Source organism: Carex rostrata, chromosome 28, assembly GCF_964058835.1.
Source record: "Carex rostrata chromosome 28, lpCarRost1.2, whole genome shotgun sequence".
NCBI lineage: Eukaryota > Viridiplantae > Streptophyta > Magnoliopsida > Poales > Cyperaceae > Carex > Carex rostrata.
Window position 1 is genome coordinate 2,386,910 of NC_135945.1, and position 17,866 is coordinate 2,404,775.

The following is a 17,866-nucleotide window of genomic DNA, read 5'->3' on the forward strand; positions in this document are numbered from 1 at the left end:
TCCCTGCACCATTGATATGTGTGTTATTTCCTCTTATATATATTTAATGGTACTTAATAAAACAAAATTGACGGAATGATGGCATTGATAATAGTGTCACTGAAACTTGTCTGGATCCTCTGGGTTAACTCATATTTTGAGTTTAGCTCTTGACTGTCCGATCAGAATTCTGGTCAATCAAGTCCTCTCCGTAGTTGCACGGTCCTATAATATTCGTGCGTATTTAAATCGGATGGTCCGAATCTAAAAGCAAATCCCATTTACACCCTTACCGCTGACTTGAGCTCGCATCGCTTGGTTTCTCAATAGAGAGGTCAAATTTGGCACCACCGCTCAGTGGTTCAGATTCTATCAAGTAGAGGTTAGTCTCCTTGGGGCCATTTGGCAATAAGAGATTAAATCTTCTTAAGGCTTAATCCACTTTCTTTAATTTCTTTAGCTGTTTAATTTCGTTGAACACCGATTTCTTAGTGCAGATTAGGAACACCTCATCTAGCCTTCTTTTGCCTGAATTTTAATTATATGCCTGGACTTTAAGGCACCTCTACCCCTTCATTTAACTTTCTTAACTTTCATTCATGAATTAAGACAACCGAACATTATTTATTAAATTCTTAATCATTCACTCTTAATCCTTTGTTGCCGAACAACACCATTGTATTCTTTTCTCAGTTTTGCCAGTACTGTAGTTTTGTGACTCACGAGCAATTAGTTTTGTAACTGATAGCAGATCAATTGATCAGGTTTCCATCGCTTTTGAAATCCTATTTATTTTCTCAATAAAAAAGTTTTCTTCTTGCACAAGGAATAGCCTAGAAATAATTTCGGTTGATTCTAATTGCATGTACAAGTATATATTTACAACTTGTTAACTTTTCAATCATCAAATCCTATTTATTTTCTCAATAAAAAAGTTTTCTTCTTGCACAAGGAATAGCCTACAGCTACTCTACTTTCGGTTTACACGTGTCCCACAAGATCAGAGGTAGTGCCTAAATTAAGCAGAGCAGTGATTTAGTGATGATTTAATGATGATTATACTTTTCATATGCTTGTGGTTAGTTTTTGTCCAATGAATGTTTTCCAGATTTTTTTTATTCTACAAATTTATAAAAAGATTATTAGATAATGGTTGGAGTTTTTTTTTATTTTTCAATTCTATAAAAATAATCAAATTATTCATTCGTTTTTTTACACTTAAAAATGAATCCTTCCCCCGCCGTCCACGGTCAACAGTCCACAGATTAATTAGACCTGGGAGACGTTTTATAGAAGTGTTCCCTATTTTGCCATTAGCTTTATCGTTTCCCATCATTATAACATCCAAGATGGACTGATGGTTACATGCATTTCATATCTAGCTAGTTAGAAGCAAAGAATAAATTTTGTGATAACATTTCTGTTACATTTCACATATAATATAAAATTAAGTTCCTCATATCTCTAATTATGTTTAAGTTGCGGAGAACTTGATGCAGCTAGAGGTGCCGAGAACTCTGAAAATTTTGATGGATAAATATCTAAATTATGAAGTTTTGATGAGTATATATCAGTATTTTAAATAACTACTAGTTCCGTAAAAGTTTTGCTACACAATAACTTTTTCTGGCCATAAAAATTAAATTATGGGATAAAAATGCTTTAATTCAGCTACGCCCGCTACATGCTATTGCGGACCGATATGCTATATGGCCTTTTTTTGTAACTTACATGGGTTTCTATGCTTTTGTTATTCCTATTTGTGACACTACATGATCCGCTATGCTAGGTATGCTAAATCAAATTCCGTACTTCTGTTCCTATTTGTGATTTAGTCACTCCATCCATATTAGAAAATATTCAAATACTAATTATTATTTTTGCTTGCTCTTTGCTAGTATTCTCTTGTAATATCATTGCCTTTCTTTTCAATTGAAAGTTGATTTTGATTATTATAATTTATAATGATCAATAGGTGTTGACTTTGTTTCACTTATAAAATTAATTGCACCTTGTCTATTATAATTTGTAATACTATGAAGTATGAACTATTAAATAATGTTACCTTGTAGATATTATTTTCTTATTTGCATGATTGAAAAAAAGTATATGACTTAGATTAGTTGTCATTTGGTTGTTACTCCAATTCTCTAATGTTGATAATGTTGATAATTAGTAGAATTATATAATATATTTTTTTTAAAAGAAAAAAATGACATGTGCGATAGCTTCCATTATAACTAAACTATTCAATATAACTTGTTTTTTAACCTCTCCACAATGATGTGATAATCGCTATTTAGAACTTTGATATATATAACTTTCTCATATATATTTAATGACATTAAACATAATATTAAATGACATTCCAATTATATGAAAATTGGTACATAATCATTCCATAAAGCAAATTATATAAAAAAAAGGGAAGCAAAACCATCCCCTTGGTGCAAAGATTAGATTTTTCCTAGAGAAGTGAAGTGTCCCCAATATCATCATAAGAAACACATCACTCCTATAAACATTGATTTCAGCCCAAGCATGCTCTATGCCGAATTACGATAGATAATAAGAAGTATAGACATGACATCTATATTACTATCGGCCACTCAGCAGCCAACAAATATGGTAAATGCCCCTTCTGATCGTATGTAGAGCTAGTATTCACAACTGGAGTTCGTCCTCTACTCATACGATCAGAAGGGGCATTTACCATAATTTTTGGCTGCTGAGTGGCCGATAGTAATATGTCATGTCTATACTTCTTATTATCTATCGTAATTCGGCATAAAGCATGCTTGGGCTCAATCATAGTGTAGTTCTGAAGTCCAGTTTGTTTGTTTGTGTCTTGCTGTGTGTTTTCAACAAGTTTGTACTTGTGTTCATTCCAAGAGGTGTCTCCATGCTTCTTCGGTTGCAAAGTACGAGCATCCCATCTGCAATCTCTTGACGTTTTTCTAATAATTCTTGATCCACCTCTCGAGTAGTGAAGGGGAGTAATTATCCATGCTTCACCTTGGTTGTTTAAATGTGTCATCCAGTCATCTGTTGTTAGTTCACCCCAGAACGAAAATTTGGTTATCATATACGTTGGGATTGGGCCGGCTGGCTAGAAACAAGTCAGAGCTCAAATAAAGTATTACCTCCAACAACTCCAGGTACCTCATAAACATTCACAATTTTTATATCTTTGAAGTGCTCTGGCAGACCCTCGAGCTGAAGCATGGTCAGAGAATGAAAAATTTGCCTTGTGTTGGAGCCCATCATCTGTTTACACAACTTAAACATTAGCTCTGGGATTTTTTTTTGTTAATTAAACGTAACATAAACATTAGCACAAAATTTCATTTTTGTTTCTAGAAATCAAATGTACCTCCATCTTGGACATTGTTCATGATCGTCTCAAGGCTTGCTCTCAGTTTATGGGAGTGCTGTGTTTCCTCTGATGATATTGGGGACACTTCACTTCTATAGGTAAAATATAATCTTTGCACCAAGGGGAAGGTTTTCCTTCCCTTTTTTTTTTTTTTTTTTTTTTTGTGCCTGTCGGTTTGTTTGAAAAACACAAAGGCAAAAAAAAAAAAAGGGAAGGAAAAGTTTCCCCTTGGTACAAAGATTATATTTTTTTGCCTTCGGGTTTTATAATCTAATCTTCCTAATGGGAACATACTGAAAAGATGGGAGACTTAGCATAACTTGGTGGAGGTATATACTTTACCCTTTCTTCACGTTTTATATTTCCTTTTCCGTTTAATATAGACTGAGAATCAATATATATCAATAAAAACAACCAATTCAGTTATGTCACTGTTATTTAATATGGACAATTCGGTAAGGTTGATTCTTCAAGGGAGCTAATAACTCGTGCTACAGTACCCGCATTTTATTCGTAGGGGGGGCATCAAAAATTAAATGTGGATAGATTACTTCCTGTGGAGATAGTAAAAACTCTACAATTGAAATTTTTTTCTAAAGTATTAATACCTACGCACAGAAATATTTATACATATGTACGGAAGTATTTTTATCTATGAGGTGAACAATTATTTATCGTGCGGGTACTGTAGCGCGAATATAACAGTACCCGGCAGGGGACCACCAAAAATTAAATGCAGAAAGATAAATTCCTGCGGGAACTACAAAAACTCCTCAATTTGAATTTTATTTCTGAAGTATTATATTAATACGTACGCAATTTGTTTTTTCAAATGAGATAAATGATGACATACATTCAGGCTTGTCGTCACGCAAGTATTTATATCTCGCCATACAAGTATTTATATCTATACTTACAAATATTTTTTAATATGACACTAAAAGTATTAATATCTAAGTGTTGAAAGTATTTATACTTATGCACTGACGTATTTATACGTATGATGTCAATTATTGTTTTTAAAGGAAGGTTGACGCGGGGATGATTGGGAAAGTCAAAAAGAGATGATCATAACAAGTTACACATTAAATTATTAATATCTTATTTTTCAAGTGTTAATATCATATCTTCTAAATATTTATATGTACGAATGTATAAATATCTAATTTTATTTTAGATATGATACTGAAAGTATTAATATTTAAAATTTGAAAGTATTTATCCTATGCACTGAAGTATTTTTTTCTATGAGGTCAACTATTTTTGTTAGATATAGGTTGACGCAGGGACGAGTGCGGGGACTATGAAACGGGAACCATATAATTAGTGGGGCCATAGAGAAAGGGTGATGCTAGAATTTTAGAATAATAATTAGTTGAGACACTACTACAGAATAAGTGATTATACACGGACAAAAATAGGAGAGCTACATGGATTTCCTGCCGTGTGGAATGTGAGGGTGTAGAAATCCCTGAATATTTACACACAAATATTTACCCGTGTGCGATTATCGAGAGCTATACGAATTATTACATAAACAACCGTGTACAAACACTTGCTAGCGTCGCTCTCAAAATAACTGAGCTACACATATTATTACATAAACAACCATGTACGATTACTCTTTCTACACAGACTTTAGTTAAATGTCCGTGTAGAATTGTCTTTTTTTCCATTTTTTTAAAAATAAACACGTGCTACCCTATCCGACCTACCCGCCTACCTGAGAAATCCGTGCTCGTGACAACCCCCCTACTCGCCCAGGTTTGGCCCGTACCAGCCCGGTCCAGCCCGTTTTCAATACACTAGTCTTGGCATTATCTCTCTCTGTACAATATAAATAAATCAGTGTGACTAGAATTGTGGCGGTAGCCAAGGGAGGAACATAAGCTTACCTGGAGGGTGCTAAGTCACCCCAACTTTTCAAAATTTTATTATAAACTAGTTTTCTTACTATTTTTTTATATGTATTAGCACCCCAACTTTAAATATCCTGCCCCCCCCCCCCCCCCCCCCCCCCCCCCTAATACTCAAATCCTAGTTCCGCCCTGGTAGCTTTGAGTGTGTATGGAGACTCCCTCTCTGACAGCTATTGTTTCGCTGGATGCGATGCACAGCGACGAACGCGATGGCCGCGATATGGAGTATTGATCTGTTAATTTTACTGTATTGCCCCGTTAATTTTACAGTATTCATCTTGTGAAAATCTGGAGAAAATAGATGATAGAGAGGCGATATGGAGTATTGATCTGTTAATTTTAGAGTATTGCCCCGTTAATTTTATAGTATTCATCTTGTCATTTTACAGTATTCATCTTGTGGAAATCTAGAAGAAAGAGATGATAGAGAGGCGATACGGAGTATTGATCTGTTAATTTTACAGTATTCATCTTGTCATTTTACAGTATTTATCTTGTGAAAATCTAGAGGAAAGAGATGATAGAGAGGTGATATGGAGTATTGATTTGTTAATTTTACAGTATTTATCTTGTAATTTTACAGTATTTATCTTGTAATTTTACAGTATTCATCTTGTAATTTTACAGTATTCATCTTGTGAAAATCTGGAGGAAAGAGATGATAGAGAGGCGATATGGAGTAGTGATTACACTGCATATGCATGATTACTCTTTAATGCATTTTATTTTGTATGATATAGGTTTGTATGCATGATTACACTGCATATGCATGATTACTCTTTAATGCATTTTATTTTGTATGATATAGGTTTGTATGCATGATTACACTGCATATGCAATCTTGCATATGATTACACTGCATATTCAACCTATTAAATGTTGTAGTGAATATTTGTGGTTTGTGTTGAACAGATGTTGTCTGTGGTGAACAGATTTTGTGTGTGGTGAACATATTTTGTGTGTGGTGAACATATTTTGTTTTTGGTGAACAGATGATGGATGTATGTATAGATTTAGAAATTTTACAATATACATGGTATTATTTTATGATTTATATTTTGAAATTTTACAGTATACATGATTCTTTGCAGGTTGTAGTTTAAGCTCAAATGTAGCATTTTTTACATTTTATCTTACAGTATATATGGTATTATTTTATGGTTCATATTTAGAAATTTTACAGTATACAAGATTCAATTGAAAATTTACAGTATTATTTGAAAATTTTACAGCAAGATTCAATTGAACTTTTTACTGTATACAAGATTCAATTTTACAGTATACAAGATTCAATCGAAAATTTTACTGTATACAAGATTCAATTTTACAGTATACAAGATTCAATTTTACAGTATACAAGATTCAACCAAGTGCAGATGCTAATAACTAACTCTAACTGCCAATAACCGCTAATAACTAACTCTAACTGCCAATAATTTCCTATAACTGTAATTTCTAAAAGTACAGTTTGAAAGTACATTTATTTTCTCGTTGCAATCTTTTTCTAACTATCATGGGACCACTTCAAATAGTTACTGAATGTTTTGTGATTAACTGATATATTTTATGTGATATATTGTATAATTATACAAGATGTAGAAGTAATTTTACAGTATTCACGCAAGTCAAAGATGTGAACAAATGGTGGACAAAAGACTGCGGACAATTAGACGCTTCCAATTAAGAATTTAAGATAACATTCTATAATATTACATTAAATTTTAACAAAGCCCTAGGTTAAATGTGAATGCGATCTTTGCACCATTAGTATGCATATTCATCTTGAAGGGTTTATTATTGACAATGTAAATCCGATCCAAGTTAGACTTAGAGTTAACAGTTAAAAAATATTCAATTTAATAAAAGATATTAATTCAAGACAAAAGTACATAGTTTTAAAGTTAGAAACCAACAAACAATATAATTAAACAATAATTATAGTTTTAAAGTTAGAAACAAATAAACTAAATAAATGAGAGCAGCATCCATACCAAATATGTCAAGTGGACCCACGTCGATCCAAACTTGATTTGGATTGGTAAAATTCCTATCGATTCAAACTTTTTTATTTTTAAAATCAGTAGAAATCTTATCAATCTTTCTATCAATCAAAATTCAAATGTACTTTTTTTGTTTCTCTCTACTCTAATATTATCCGTTTCCAAATTTGGTAATTTCTTCTTATTTTATAAAAATCTGAATCTGAATCCGCTTATTATCGGGATAAAAGGATTCAGACAACATAATCCGAATCCGTTCACAAAATAATCATGTTCCGCAGTTTGATTTTTTAGTTTTATCGGTACTCCTGTCTTTTTCTTTTTCGTGTGATCGAATTTGAAAATTCAAAAGCGAGAGGCAAAATTGATTGGTCGCTACCTCGATCTACACCCTAGCTTCAACAACAAGAAAGAAATTTTGATCTGGACCGTTCGATCTGCTTGGGCAAGAATTTGGAACTAAACTGACCGTCCGATCCATTTCACCCCAGGTCCTTACCCCCCATATTCCTAGATTCTTACTTGAAGCCAAGTATTTTCCTACGATTCTAATCTCCATTTCCCCGACACCATTACCCGTTACCCTCAACATTTATAGAACACATTCTTATATCCAATACGCATTTCTTTAGTGACAGCACTTTTCATAAATCTTCCTACCTTCTCCCCTCTCCTCCTGCCCCCCACCACCTTCTTCGTCCCCTCCCCTCCCCTCCCCTTCCAACCCCACTTACACGCATCCCCCAGGGCAATATATATTTGCTTTACTATTAAAGCACTGTGCTCCCAGTTTTCATGTACACTTCCACCAGCTGACCTAGATTTTTGCAGCATGAGTGATAGCAGAGGAGGTGAATTTTTTAGTAACATTTCTGTTTCATTTATTCTTCAGATCTCTAATATATGTATAATATGCTGAAACAGATGGTAGGGTCCCAAGTTTAAGACATATTTTTAATGCACACGCCATTAATCTTTTGCTCCGGTACGAGGGTCTTCCGGAAAACTATGATGATATACCAAATGTGAATGTTTATAATGCTGGAGAAAAGAGCGGTAAGTACTATTCTATTTGAGCATACGACTGTCTCCAACCCCAATCCCAAATGCATGTGATAATTAACCTAGTTTTCTCTGTTTTAATGCTAACAACAGGTGCCTGGAAACAATATTTGAAGGACAAAGGTCAAGCATGGATAATTACTCCTCTTTACTACTCGAGTAGTCCTCAATCAAGATATATTCGAAAAGCGTCAGGAGGTGGCAGCTGGAATGGTCATGGGCCACTGCCACTGAAGAAGAATGTAGATGCCTCTTGGGTGAAACGCAAGTACATACTTGAGACAAAGGAAGGAACGGGACTTCCAACATACACCATGTTTGAATACTCACCTGCTGAACATAAGGTAAAGAATGAAACCTAAATTGCAAAGAAAATTTACGTAATTTTTTCTTGTTTATAAACTCATCTCTAATTACAATCATATTCTAATCGATTTCAGCCCACTCATGCTCTATGCCGAATTACTGTAGATAATAAGAACATTGTGAGCTCTCAGCAGCGAGAAGGCAAGGTAAAAAATGTATTTATTGGTTCTGGACTCCTGTAATATTGTGCCGCAACATCATCCTCCAGCACCACCTCAAGCATTACTAGTGTTTGTACAAGATTAAAATTCTATGAAAAATATGGTTCACACTTTTAAAAATAACCTACCGTTATTTACCAATTAAAGATATATATCTTAATTTGCTATGTTCCACATTATCAGTAATAAAATGGGCAAAAGCATATGTTTTCCCCTTTCTAATTGATCAGGAGCAAAAGCAACTGAAGAGGGATAATAATACATTTTTTATTTTATAATTTTATGTATTTGATGGTTAGTTACACAATCACTTTTGTCCACACCAGGTAATCTTTTGTTCCTATTTATGGCCATGCAGGTATTAGATCGGATTGAGAGTAAAAAATTACCAACTGCAAGCCCAAAAGAACACAGTACTGAAGCACCAGTGAGCAATACGTAAGAACTTTTCCGAAAGAAACTCATTATTTGATGCATAACTAATTACAGAGACCAGACCATAGGTTTAATCTTGAAGAGTTTGTTCAGTAATATACTTACATTTGTCGATGAATTCAGAAAGTTACCGACAAATAAATTCTCGAACCTTCAAATATTTTCATGTTATATATGTTTGACGTTCTTTATATCCTTTGTAAAGTTAATTAAATTACAGAAACAAAAATTGTACATCAGCTCCAGAACTGGAAATATAGTTAACAACATATAGAAGCAGCATAAATTATGGACTTTAATTTGGGGCTATGATAGCTTTTATCTATTCCTGTCTCAAGCCTTATATTGTAGTAAACTAGTAATGATATTTACTTACAGTAACATCTTGTTTACATTTATTTCTTCTTCAGTAGGAAACGTGGTCGTTGCTCTTACACGAACACAATGGAAGAAGGAACATCCACACAAGGGCAAAAACAAGTCAAAGTTGAGGTAATGGTAGAATCATGTACATGTTGATAGCATTTTTATTACGGCTGTTAAATGTCATTTATTCAGGTTTGAGAGTGCAATATTCACAATCCTGTTTCTTCCATGCGTTACTCATTTTGCATTATGAATTGATGTCTTGCCATGCAGTTCAATGCAATGAACTCAGCTACCTTATTTCAAGGGAAAATTCAGGGTTTATTAATTGAACTCACCCCAGAGGCATCTACATTCTTAATCTTCAGTAAAAATTCAGGGTTTAAGCAAGTAATCCAAATGAACATAGTATTTTGTAAAAAAGAATGTTAAGGGACCTAGTATACTTTGTCAAAAGAAAATAAGAGACTTTTATTTCTTGAATGAACTCTATATATGTGTTTCATTTCAAGGTTTAAAAACGTTATAAGTTATGCAGTTTCTTACATAGGTTATGCTCATAGTTAATAAAAAGTCTTTGCTGTGTTCTTCTTTAATGCCTTCTTCCATACTTGTATTTCAGTGAAAGCCTTGTTGCTTTTTGGTTTGCCTAAGAATGGATGATTCGTACATTTGTCTTCTTGTGCAGATATTTGAATCAAATACATATCGAGAGAAGCCTACTAATTTGAGTTGCGATACCAACAGAAACTGTTTAGAGAAAAATGATGAACAGGGTAGAAACACAATTTATTTGGAACAACTGTTGTCGTCTTGCAACACAGATGATTGCATTAAGTTGGAGGACCTTCCTTTGGACAGCCAGTTGCGATACCAACAGCTGGTTCTTTCATTTACTTGTTTCCTTTCATACTTCTCTTTTAATTGATTAATTTTAGTCTTTTTGGGAATTCTACATATTTAATATAATGAAGTATACGTTTGTATTCTTGTACAGTTGGCTGAACTGACTGCAGTTGTACAGGAGCCTAATCAATTATCTCATAATCTCAATTATTTCATACCAGGTAATGTATAACGATCTAATATGTTTTTCAGTAAAAAATAAGTTAAAAAGAGTCTTTATTTTTTCTTGTAAATTTATAAATATATTTCATTTCATTTTCGGTGAATGTTAACATATATTTTGCCTTTTTATTCATCCGGCAAAAACATATGGGTTTGTCTTCGGATTAGCAATTAGAATTCAGAAATTCAGTGTGATGTCATTTACTTTTTTTGTTTCTTACTTTTCTTCTAATTTCTTATTCTAATTTTTGCACATTTTGCTCAATATAATGAACTATACTTTTGTATTCTTGGTTAGATGGTTGAACCGGAATATAAGTGCACCGGGTCCTAGCACTAGCAATTATGCAGCTTTTATGTCCTAATATTTTTCTTTCAAACAAAAAATAAGTTAAAACGGATTATTTATATTTTCTTGTTTACAAATTTATCAATATATATTTCATTTGATGTTCAAAAAATGTTACCATATAATTTTCCTTTTTATTTCATCCCGTAACAACATATATATGGGTTATTCTTACGATTACCAAGAATTCAATATTTCAATGTGATTTAATTTACTTTTATTCTTTGATACTTTTCATCCAATTGATTAGTCTTGTACTTTTTGGGCATCCTGCTGAATATAATGATTACACTTTTGTATTCTTGTACAGATGTTTGAATCGGATCCATATGTACTGGAGCCTAATAATTCATCTTATAATTTCAAAACGATTTCTACTGAGCCAACGGAGAAGGGAAATCACCTTCCCATCTATAACCACAATACAATTGCACCCGGTCTAGACACAAATAATAATGCAACTACTGAACCCGTGGATATGGATTGGAGGAGCTATCTGAAATTGCCAGATTGATTGGAATGGAGTCTAGTACGCTGAGTTTGTTGCACATGGATTGGAGGAGCTATCTGAATTTGACAGATTGATTCAGTGCCTCCATTGAGACTTATGAGTAGTGACTATTCCGGTTTGATTGATTCAGTTCTCGATCCGATTTGATTCAGTGCGTTCTACGATAAAGTCTGCCAGCAGAACAAACTTTGCATACAGAAGAAACAATCTGTAGACTCCTATTATTTTTAATCAAGCAAGGATGACCAAATTTGTGTCCACAAGATACGCATACTTTTGTGCGTTTTATTTTGTTTACAAATGTACCCTTTTTAAGGCACTTGTTGTCTCATATCATGTAATAACTACTTTGTAACTCTTTAAATAAATGAAATTGTGTGCGGGCTTTAAACCCAAAAAAAAAATATATATATATATATATATATATTAGGTTATCTTGTGGTCTTGAATTTCTATTAGGTATGTATGTTGATGAAAGGGAACCAAATACGTTGTTATTCCGAATGGAATAACAGCACCCTATTTTTGTCCCTCTCTCTCTCTAACTCTCGTATTTTTAGAGAGAGTTTTGTTTTAGAGAGAGAGTGAGAGGAGAGAGATAGAGAGAATTTGTATTTATTTTGTGGTACATTGATACTGTTTCTGAAAGGTTGTTTCGTTAGTTTCTGGTGTTGAAATTACATTTAGGGGTGTCAATGACACTCGTTTACCCGTTTATCTTACCTGTATTGTATTCGATAAAACGAGTATGGGTAAAAAAAAATTTCGTTAACATATTGTGTATGGGTATGGGTAAAGATTTTTTTTCGTTAGATAAACAGGTATGGGTACAGGTAAAGGTTATTTCGTACCGGTTGGGTAATGGGTAATTATATAAAATAAATTATATCATAAGAAGAATATTATGCTAAACATTTTACTTTTTTATTTGAATGTTAATTTATTATTTAGTTAAGGAATTGAATTTGTTAGAAGAGATATTTGTGATTTTATTTTTTTTCCTTAATTAGAATTAATTGCATATTTATATTTAATTTTATATTACTAATTGTGATTACGTATGTATGACATGATAAGTTTTGATAGTTTATTTGTAAAAATAATAAAACTATTATATTTGTATTATTCGTTATTCGCCCACTACCATTTCGTTACCCGCTAATTTTAACAGGTATGGATAGGGTAGGATAAGGAAAATTTTTAACGTATATGGATAGGGTATGTGTAAGGACAATTCTTAGTTGATATGAGTATGAAAATGATTTCACCCTACCCATATCGTACCCATTGACACCCTATTTACATTAGGGATGCAGTCAACTGCTTTCTATTTTTTAATTGGCTGAATAATTTAGGTACCTTCCAATTATTACTGAATTTCCTATTTTCTCTTTCAACTCTTTAATTATTATATTTTTTTTCCTTGAAATTAATATCCTAACCATTTATATTAGCCCTAATTCTATAAGAGCTGAGAAAACTAACTAAAATATTTAAGAACCTTGGTTTAGTTTTAAAATAATCGACAGTCGATCATTATCTGAATTCCTAAGTATCTCAAAAGTTCACCTGGTCGAAGTATTTGGCTTTAGAAGAATAATGATCTCTCTATTACCTCTAGCTTCAGAAGAATAATGATCTCTCTATTGTATTGTAGGTTATTCTGATGCGAATTGGGTCAAAAATTATGGTCGATGATCTACAACTGGTTATTGTTTGTTGGAGGAAATCTCACGATATGGAATTAAAAAAAAAGAAAAAGAAGCAAGAATCAAGTGTCAAGACGAAGTACTGGGCTATGACGGCCACCACAAACGAGTTAACATAGCTTAAACAATCATTAAAAGACATTAGAATTGAACATGATCAATTCATGAAGATGTTTCGCGATAATAACTTGGCTTGGGTTTTTAAAAATAAGAAAAGAACAATTGAAGAAGGAAATAATAGTTTAGAAGAGGAGCTATGAGAAGGGCGATTCCAACTGGAGATGGTTGGTTTCAAGTTCTCCTGTCGCCACCAGCAACAGCAACATCGAAGCGGGCTTAGCTTCTCCAAAGTTGCAGCAGCTATCTCACACAAGAAGGGCTATCAGAGGCGTATCCATGGCTTCAAGAGAAAGAAAAACAGCTCCATTAATGGCTTGGTCTCCCAAGGTAAGTTTCTTTTCCCAAAGCACTTAACTGATCATACCCCAACCCATCAACAAGCTATCAAATGTCAGAAATGTTTGGGTACCACAGGAGCATTGTTTCCATGCGTGTACCCGCCCATTAATGACATTAATGGCATTAAAGGCTACACAACCACTACATCCACTACAAATTGCAATTCCTTGGAATTTATCCCTCACAGTAGGATCCAAATCTGCTCCTTTTCTCGAGAAAAGAAGCATCTTCCTATTCTTCAATCCGAACCATTTAAAATCAATCAAACAGCTTCAATTACATTTTTCTTTTATATCAATATAATCTATTGAAACGAATCAATGTAATTGAAGCCGTTTGATTGCTTTTGGACGGTTCGGATTGAAGAATAGGAGAGTGCTCCTTTTCTTAAGAAAAGTAGCAGATTTGAGTCCCCTCACATCAAACTTAATTCCTTCTCCAATTCAACATCCTTTATGACTAGAGGTGATAAAAAAATATCTACTCGCAGCAAAATTTAGTGCCTCACCAGCTATGCTTAATACCCCACCACTAAACCCGACGCCAACCCCTCCTGTGACGAAACAACCAATCGCCTCATTGGCCTCACTATATTGACCAAAACCCGTGGCACAAAGCGTCCTCTATTTTGGCAAAACAGTCAAGCCATGCGAAACTAACCCCGGAACCCCTTCCCTTACCTCGAAACCCGGCTCATCCGAAATGGAGAAGCCATTGTTATAATTGTTTACAATTCAGCCATGACCAAACTAAATGTACGAGCGACAAGCATGTTTGTGCCGTGTGTTGGCAAGAGGGTCACGAAGCTAAAGGCTGTCCTAAATCAGTGCTCAAACCGACTTTTGACCCTCTTGTGACGAAAGGGAACATGGGAGATGCGAAGCTTCCTCTTAACAGACCAAAATTGGCCATGGTCTTCATTCCGGAGACCCACACCATGAAGCAAAACTCAAATTGGGATCTCATGTGGCAACTTTTTTATTTGGTTTCATGTGGCTTAGCCATTGAGAGGCTGTGTACTGGTCCCCGGAAAAAGAATATTCTCTCCTTTTCTCTAATATCTTCTAGGTGATGTACAAATAAGTTCTTTATTAAAAAAAAAATGAAATATATTAAAAGGTTGATAGGTTTTTTTTTTTTTTTATAAAGTTGCTTTTTCTTCCGGATGTGTTTTACCTAACAAATGACGTTTGGAAATTTAATGGATACACAGTCATTCCAAGGTGGTAACACATCAGAGAGCTTCCTCTTGAAGCTCTTTCGTGTCATCAACTCATCATAGAATGTTTGTTCTTTTCTTTTCTTTCCTTTTTTCTTTTACAAAGCAAGAATTCAACTTGCATTAATCGTCTCACAATATGCATTTTAGTCAAATATTGATCCGTGATTAAAGATGTTAACAATCTTTCATTTGAGTCTACAATGTCTTCTTTTTTTTGTTCCGGATAACAATATCCCCATTTTTATCATAATACAAACGACGATGAAGTGATCCAGCCAGCATGACATAGTTTCTGGCAGTGAAATAGTGTGTTTAGAATTTTAATGCTTCTATTATATTGTATTAGTGGATTATTTGATTGTAATCATTTATCTAAAAATAAATTATTGACAAATTAATTTTTCATCAATTTTTTCCTTTTTTTAGTGTAAAACAAGTTTCTGGCCAAAAAGTATTATTTTTCAATCCGAATCGGCCCGGACTGATCCCGATCCCGATACCGATATTTCCTACTATGCAAAATTTGATTGCATTAATGAATTAGTGATGTTTCTTTTATGAAAAGAAAAGAGAGAGAGAGAGAGAGAAATGAATGTACCTGAGAAAGGACCACTAGGGGCTGAGCTTCTCCCTCAGGAGGAGGTGGTGGAAGCACAGGAGAGATAATTGTGGTTTTTCTCATCATCTTTTTCTGGATGCGGTTGCACAGCGCTTGTGGGTCCACTATCTCCTTCACTGTCACTATTTTTTTCCCCATCTCCACTTCCACCCCTTCAACCCCTGCTCATCATTTCATCGTCACAAGTTCAAATTTACATGCAAACAACCAGTAAGATGTCTGGTATTAGTGGTAGTGTATGGTCTATGGTGTATTTGGATTGTAACCAGTAAGATGTAATTTGACATTGATTCCTTGTCTGGTTGTGACCACACTGTATGGTCTATGGTGTGCACATATCAGTTTGCATCCATCACCAATCATGTCACTAGTGATGGTGCGGAGATGGGGATGGGAGGCTTCGCATTTGGCAAGGTTACATTTTTTTTTTTTAAGTTTTATTGAGGAGTCCAAAAAGATGTGATCATGTTTGGAATTATAATATATTACTATATCCAAAAGGTACATTAAGCCAATCTAATTTAGAGTGAATATGCTTGCTTTTTTTTATTTGCCAAAAACCAATTTGCTTCTTATTAATTTATCTTTCTCAAAGAGAAAAAGAGAGATACCTTTGCACTTGCGAATGGATCTCTGAATCTTCTTTGCACAGCCAACATAATGCAAATCCACTTGTAGCACGACTGGAGGCGGTGGTGTGGGCGGTTCCTCTTCTTTTCTCCTCTTCTCCTTTTGCTTCTTCCTTCTTCTCTTCTTCTCCTTTTGCTTCTTCTTCCTTCTTCCCTTCTTCTTTAACCTCTTCCTTAGCCTCCTCCTCCTCCTGTGTAGAAAAAAGAAATTAATTTTCTACTTCTGAACTATTAACTAAACTTTAAATAAAAATTCTGAATGCTCGTTAAGTTCGTCACTTCACCAATAAAAAAACCATGCAACAATGAGATTTAGTATAACATAACAATTTAGTATAATTAAGGGACATATATGCATTGATACATTACCTTCTTAACTTCTTCACCCATTGGAAGACTTAGTTGAGCTTACTGTGAACTGATAATGAACAATGGAGGGAGAAACAGAGCAGGCAACAATTTTAGCTCCTAATGCTTTTTTATATAAACAAACTTTTGCAAAATGATGTAGATCTTGAAAGGATGCACATAAAATAATATCAATGGCTCAAAATCCGCATGCAAGGCACAAAACCAATGCAACTTTTTTTGCCTCAGTCCTCCCTTGAATGATTTGTTGCTTTTCTCTTCAAAAGAGGATGAATTGAGTAGAGGAGGAGCAAAGCTGTGGCAGAGTGCCTCACATTTATAGGATTGCGTATCCTCTGCATTAACTCAAAAGAGAATCTTTTGAGTTAATGAATCTGAACCGTCTGATTTTAAACGGAGCCAATTCGCTCCTGCCTATAATATAGAGTCTATTTAATATTAGTGCGGATTTAGTCCACGCGAATCTTAAAACAGATCAGACGGTTCAGATTCATTAACTCAAAAGATTCCCTTTTGAGTTAATGCAGAGGATATGAATTCCATTTATAGAGGAGACGTAGGATTTGGCATTTAAGAGGAAGGTTATATCCTCTCTATTTAAATTTGAAATGGATGTAATCTCTCCGTATTAGCATGCTTGATGCTTGTATATATTTTACCATCGAGAAGATCGCATTCAGTAAACTTTAAATTCTATATATTATGCTCAGGTTCAGACTGTTTAAATAAGTCTATCTTTAGATCCTATACTTTTTTATACAAATGGAATATGAGATTTTTTTTTTTATGAGGATTTGCTCAATACTATTTTATTAAGCATGCAGAGTCAAATTTAAACATATATCAAATTAAAATATTTATTTTTAGAAATACTCCACAGTCTATGAATTTATTGATAATATATAATCAAGTGGCGTATCATATTTTATGTAAATAAATGCCACGATGTATTTTAAAAAAACTGATATTTTGATCATAACTTGGAATTAATTTCAGGCTTGTAGAAAGGTTGCAATAAGGAAGATAAAAATTATAAAGAGGGAAAAAAAGAAAAACTAATCATAATGAATTATTCATGATGAATTAATTGTACAATATTTTTATGAAAAATCTAAGCTTAAATAAAATTCAGGCATTTTCTTCTATAAAAATTGGATTATATATAATCATGCATCATAAAACATTGTTTTATATTAATATATTTTAAAGGCGGGTCAAAATATGACATATAGAATGAGACATAAATTTGCAAATTAACTACAAGCAC

General features: G+C 33.7%; 2 protein-coding genes across 3 annotated transcripts in view; both read right to left on the minus strand.

Annotated features, from left to right (window-relative positions):
• Positions 1-17,866, minus strand: part of LOC144545496 (uncharacterized) — a 171,766-nt gene that overhangs the window by 143,432 nt on the left and 10,468 nt on the right. The gene's annotated exons all lie outside the window — the stretch shown is intronic.
• LOC144545830 (uncharacterized) lies at positions 8,422-16,887 on the minus strand. Of its 2 annotated transcripts, XM_078294391.1 has the most exons (4): positions 16,600-16,887; positions 16,213-16,418; positions 15,581-15,762; positions 8,422-8,666 (listed from the first exon to the last, which is right to left on the minus strand). In XM_078294391.1, the coding sequence occupies exons 3-4, from the start codon at positions 15,737-15,739 to the stop codon at positions 8,475-8,477; spliced, it is 351 nt and encodes a 116-aa protein (XP_078150517.1). In that variant the 5' UTR covers positions 15,740-15,762; positions 16,213-16,418; positions 16,600-16,887; the 3' UTR covers positions 8,422-8,474. The 2 variants fall into 2 exon arrangements, with proteins under 2 accessions (XP_078150517.1, XP_078150518.1); XM_078294392.1 differs by lacking the exon at positions 8,422-8,666.

Excerpts from the sequence above, each read along its gene's own strand:
- LOC144545830 (XM_078294391.1), bottom strand. The coding sequence starts at position 15,739 with ATGGGGAAAAAAATAGTGACAGTGAAGGAGATAGTGGACCCACAAGCG. Across the intron at positions 8,667-15,580 it reads CCCTAGTGGTCCTTTCTCAG|GTGAGTATTCAAACATGGTG; the intron begins GTACATTCATTT and ends TATGTTCAGCAG.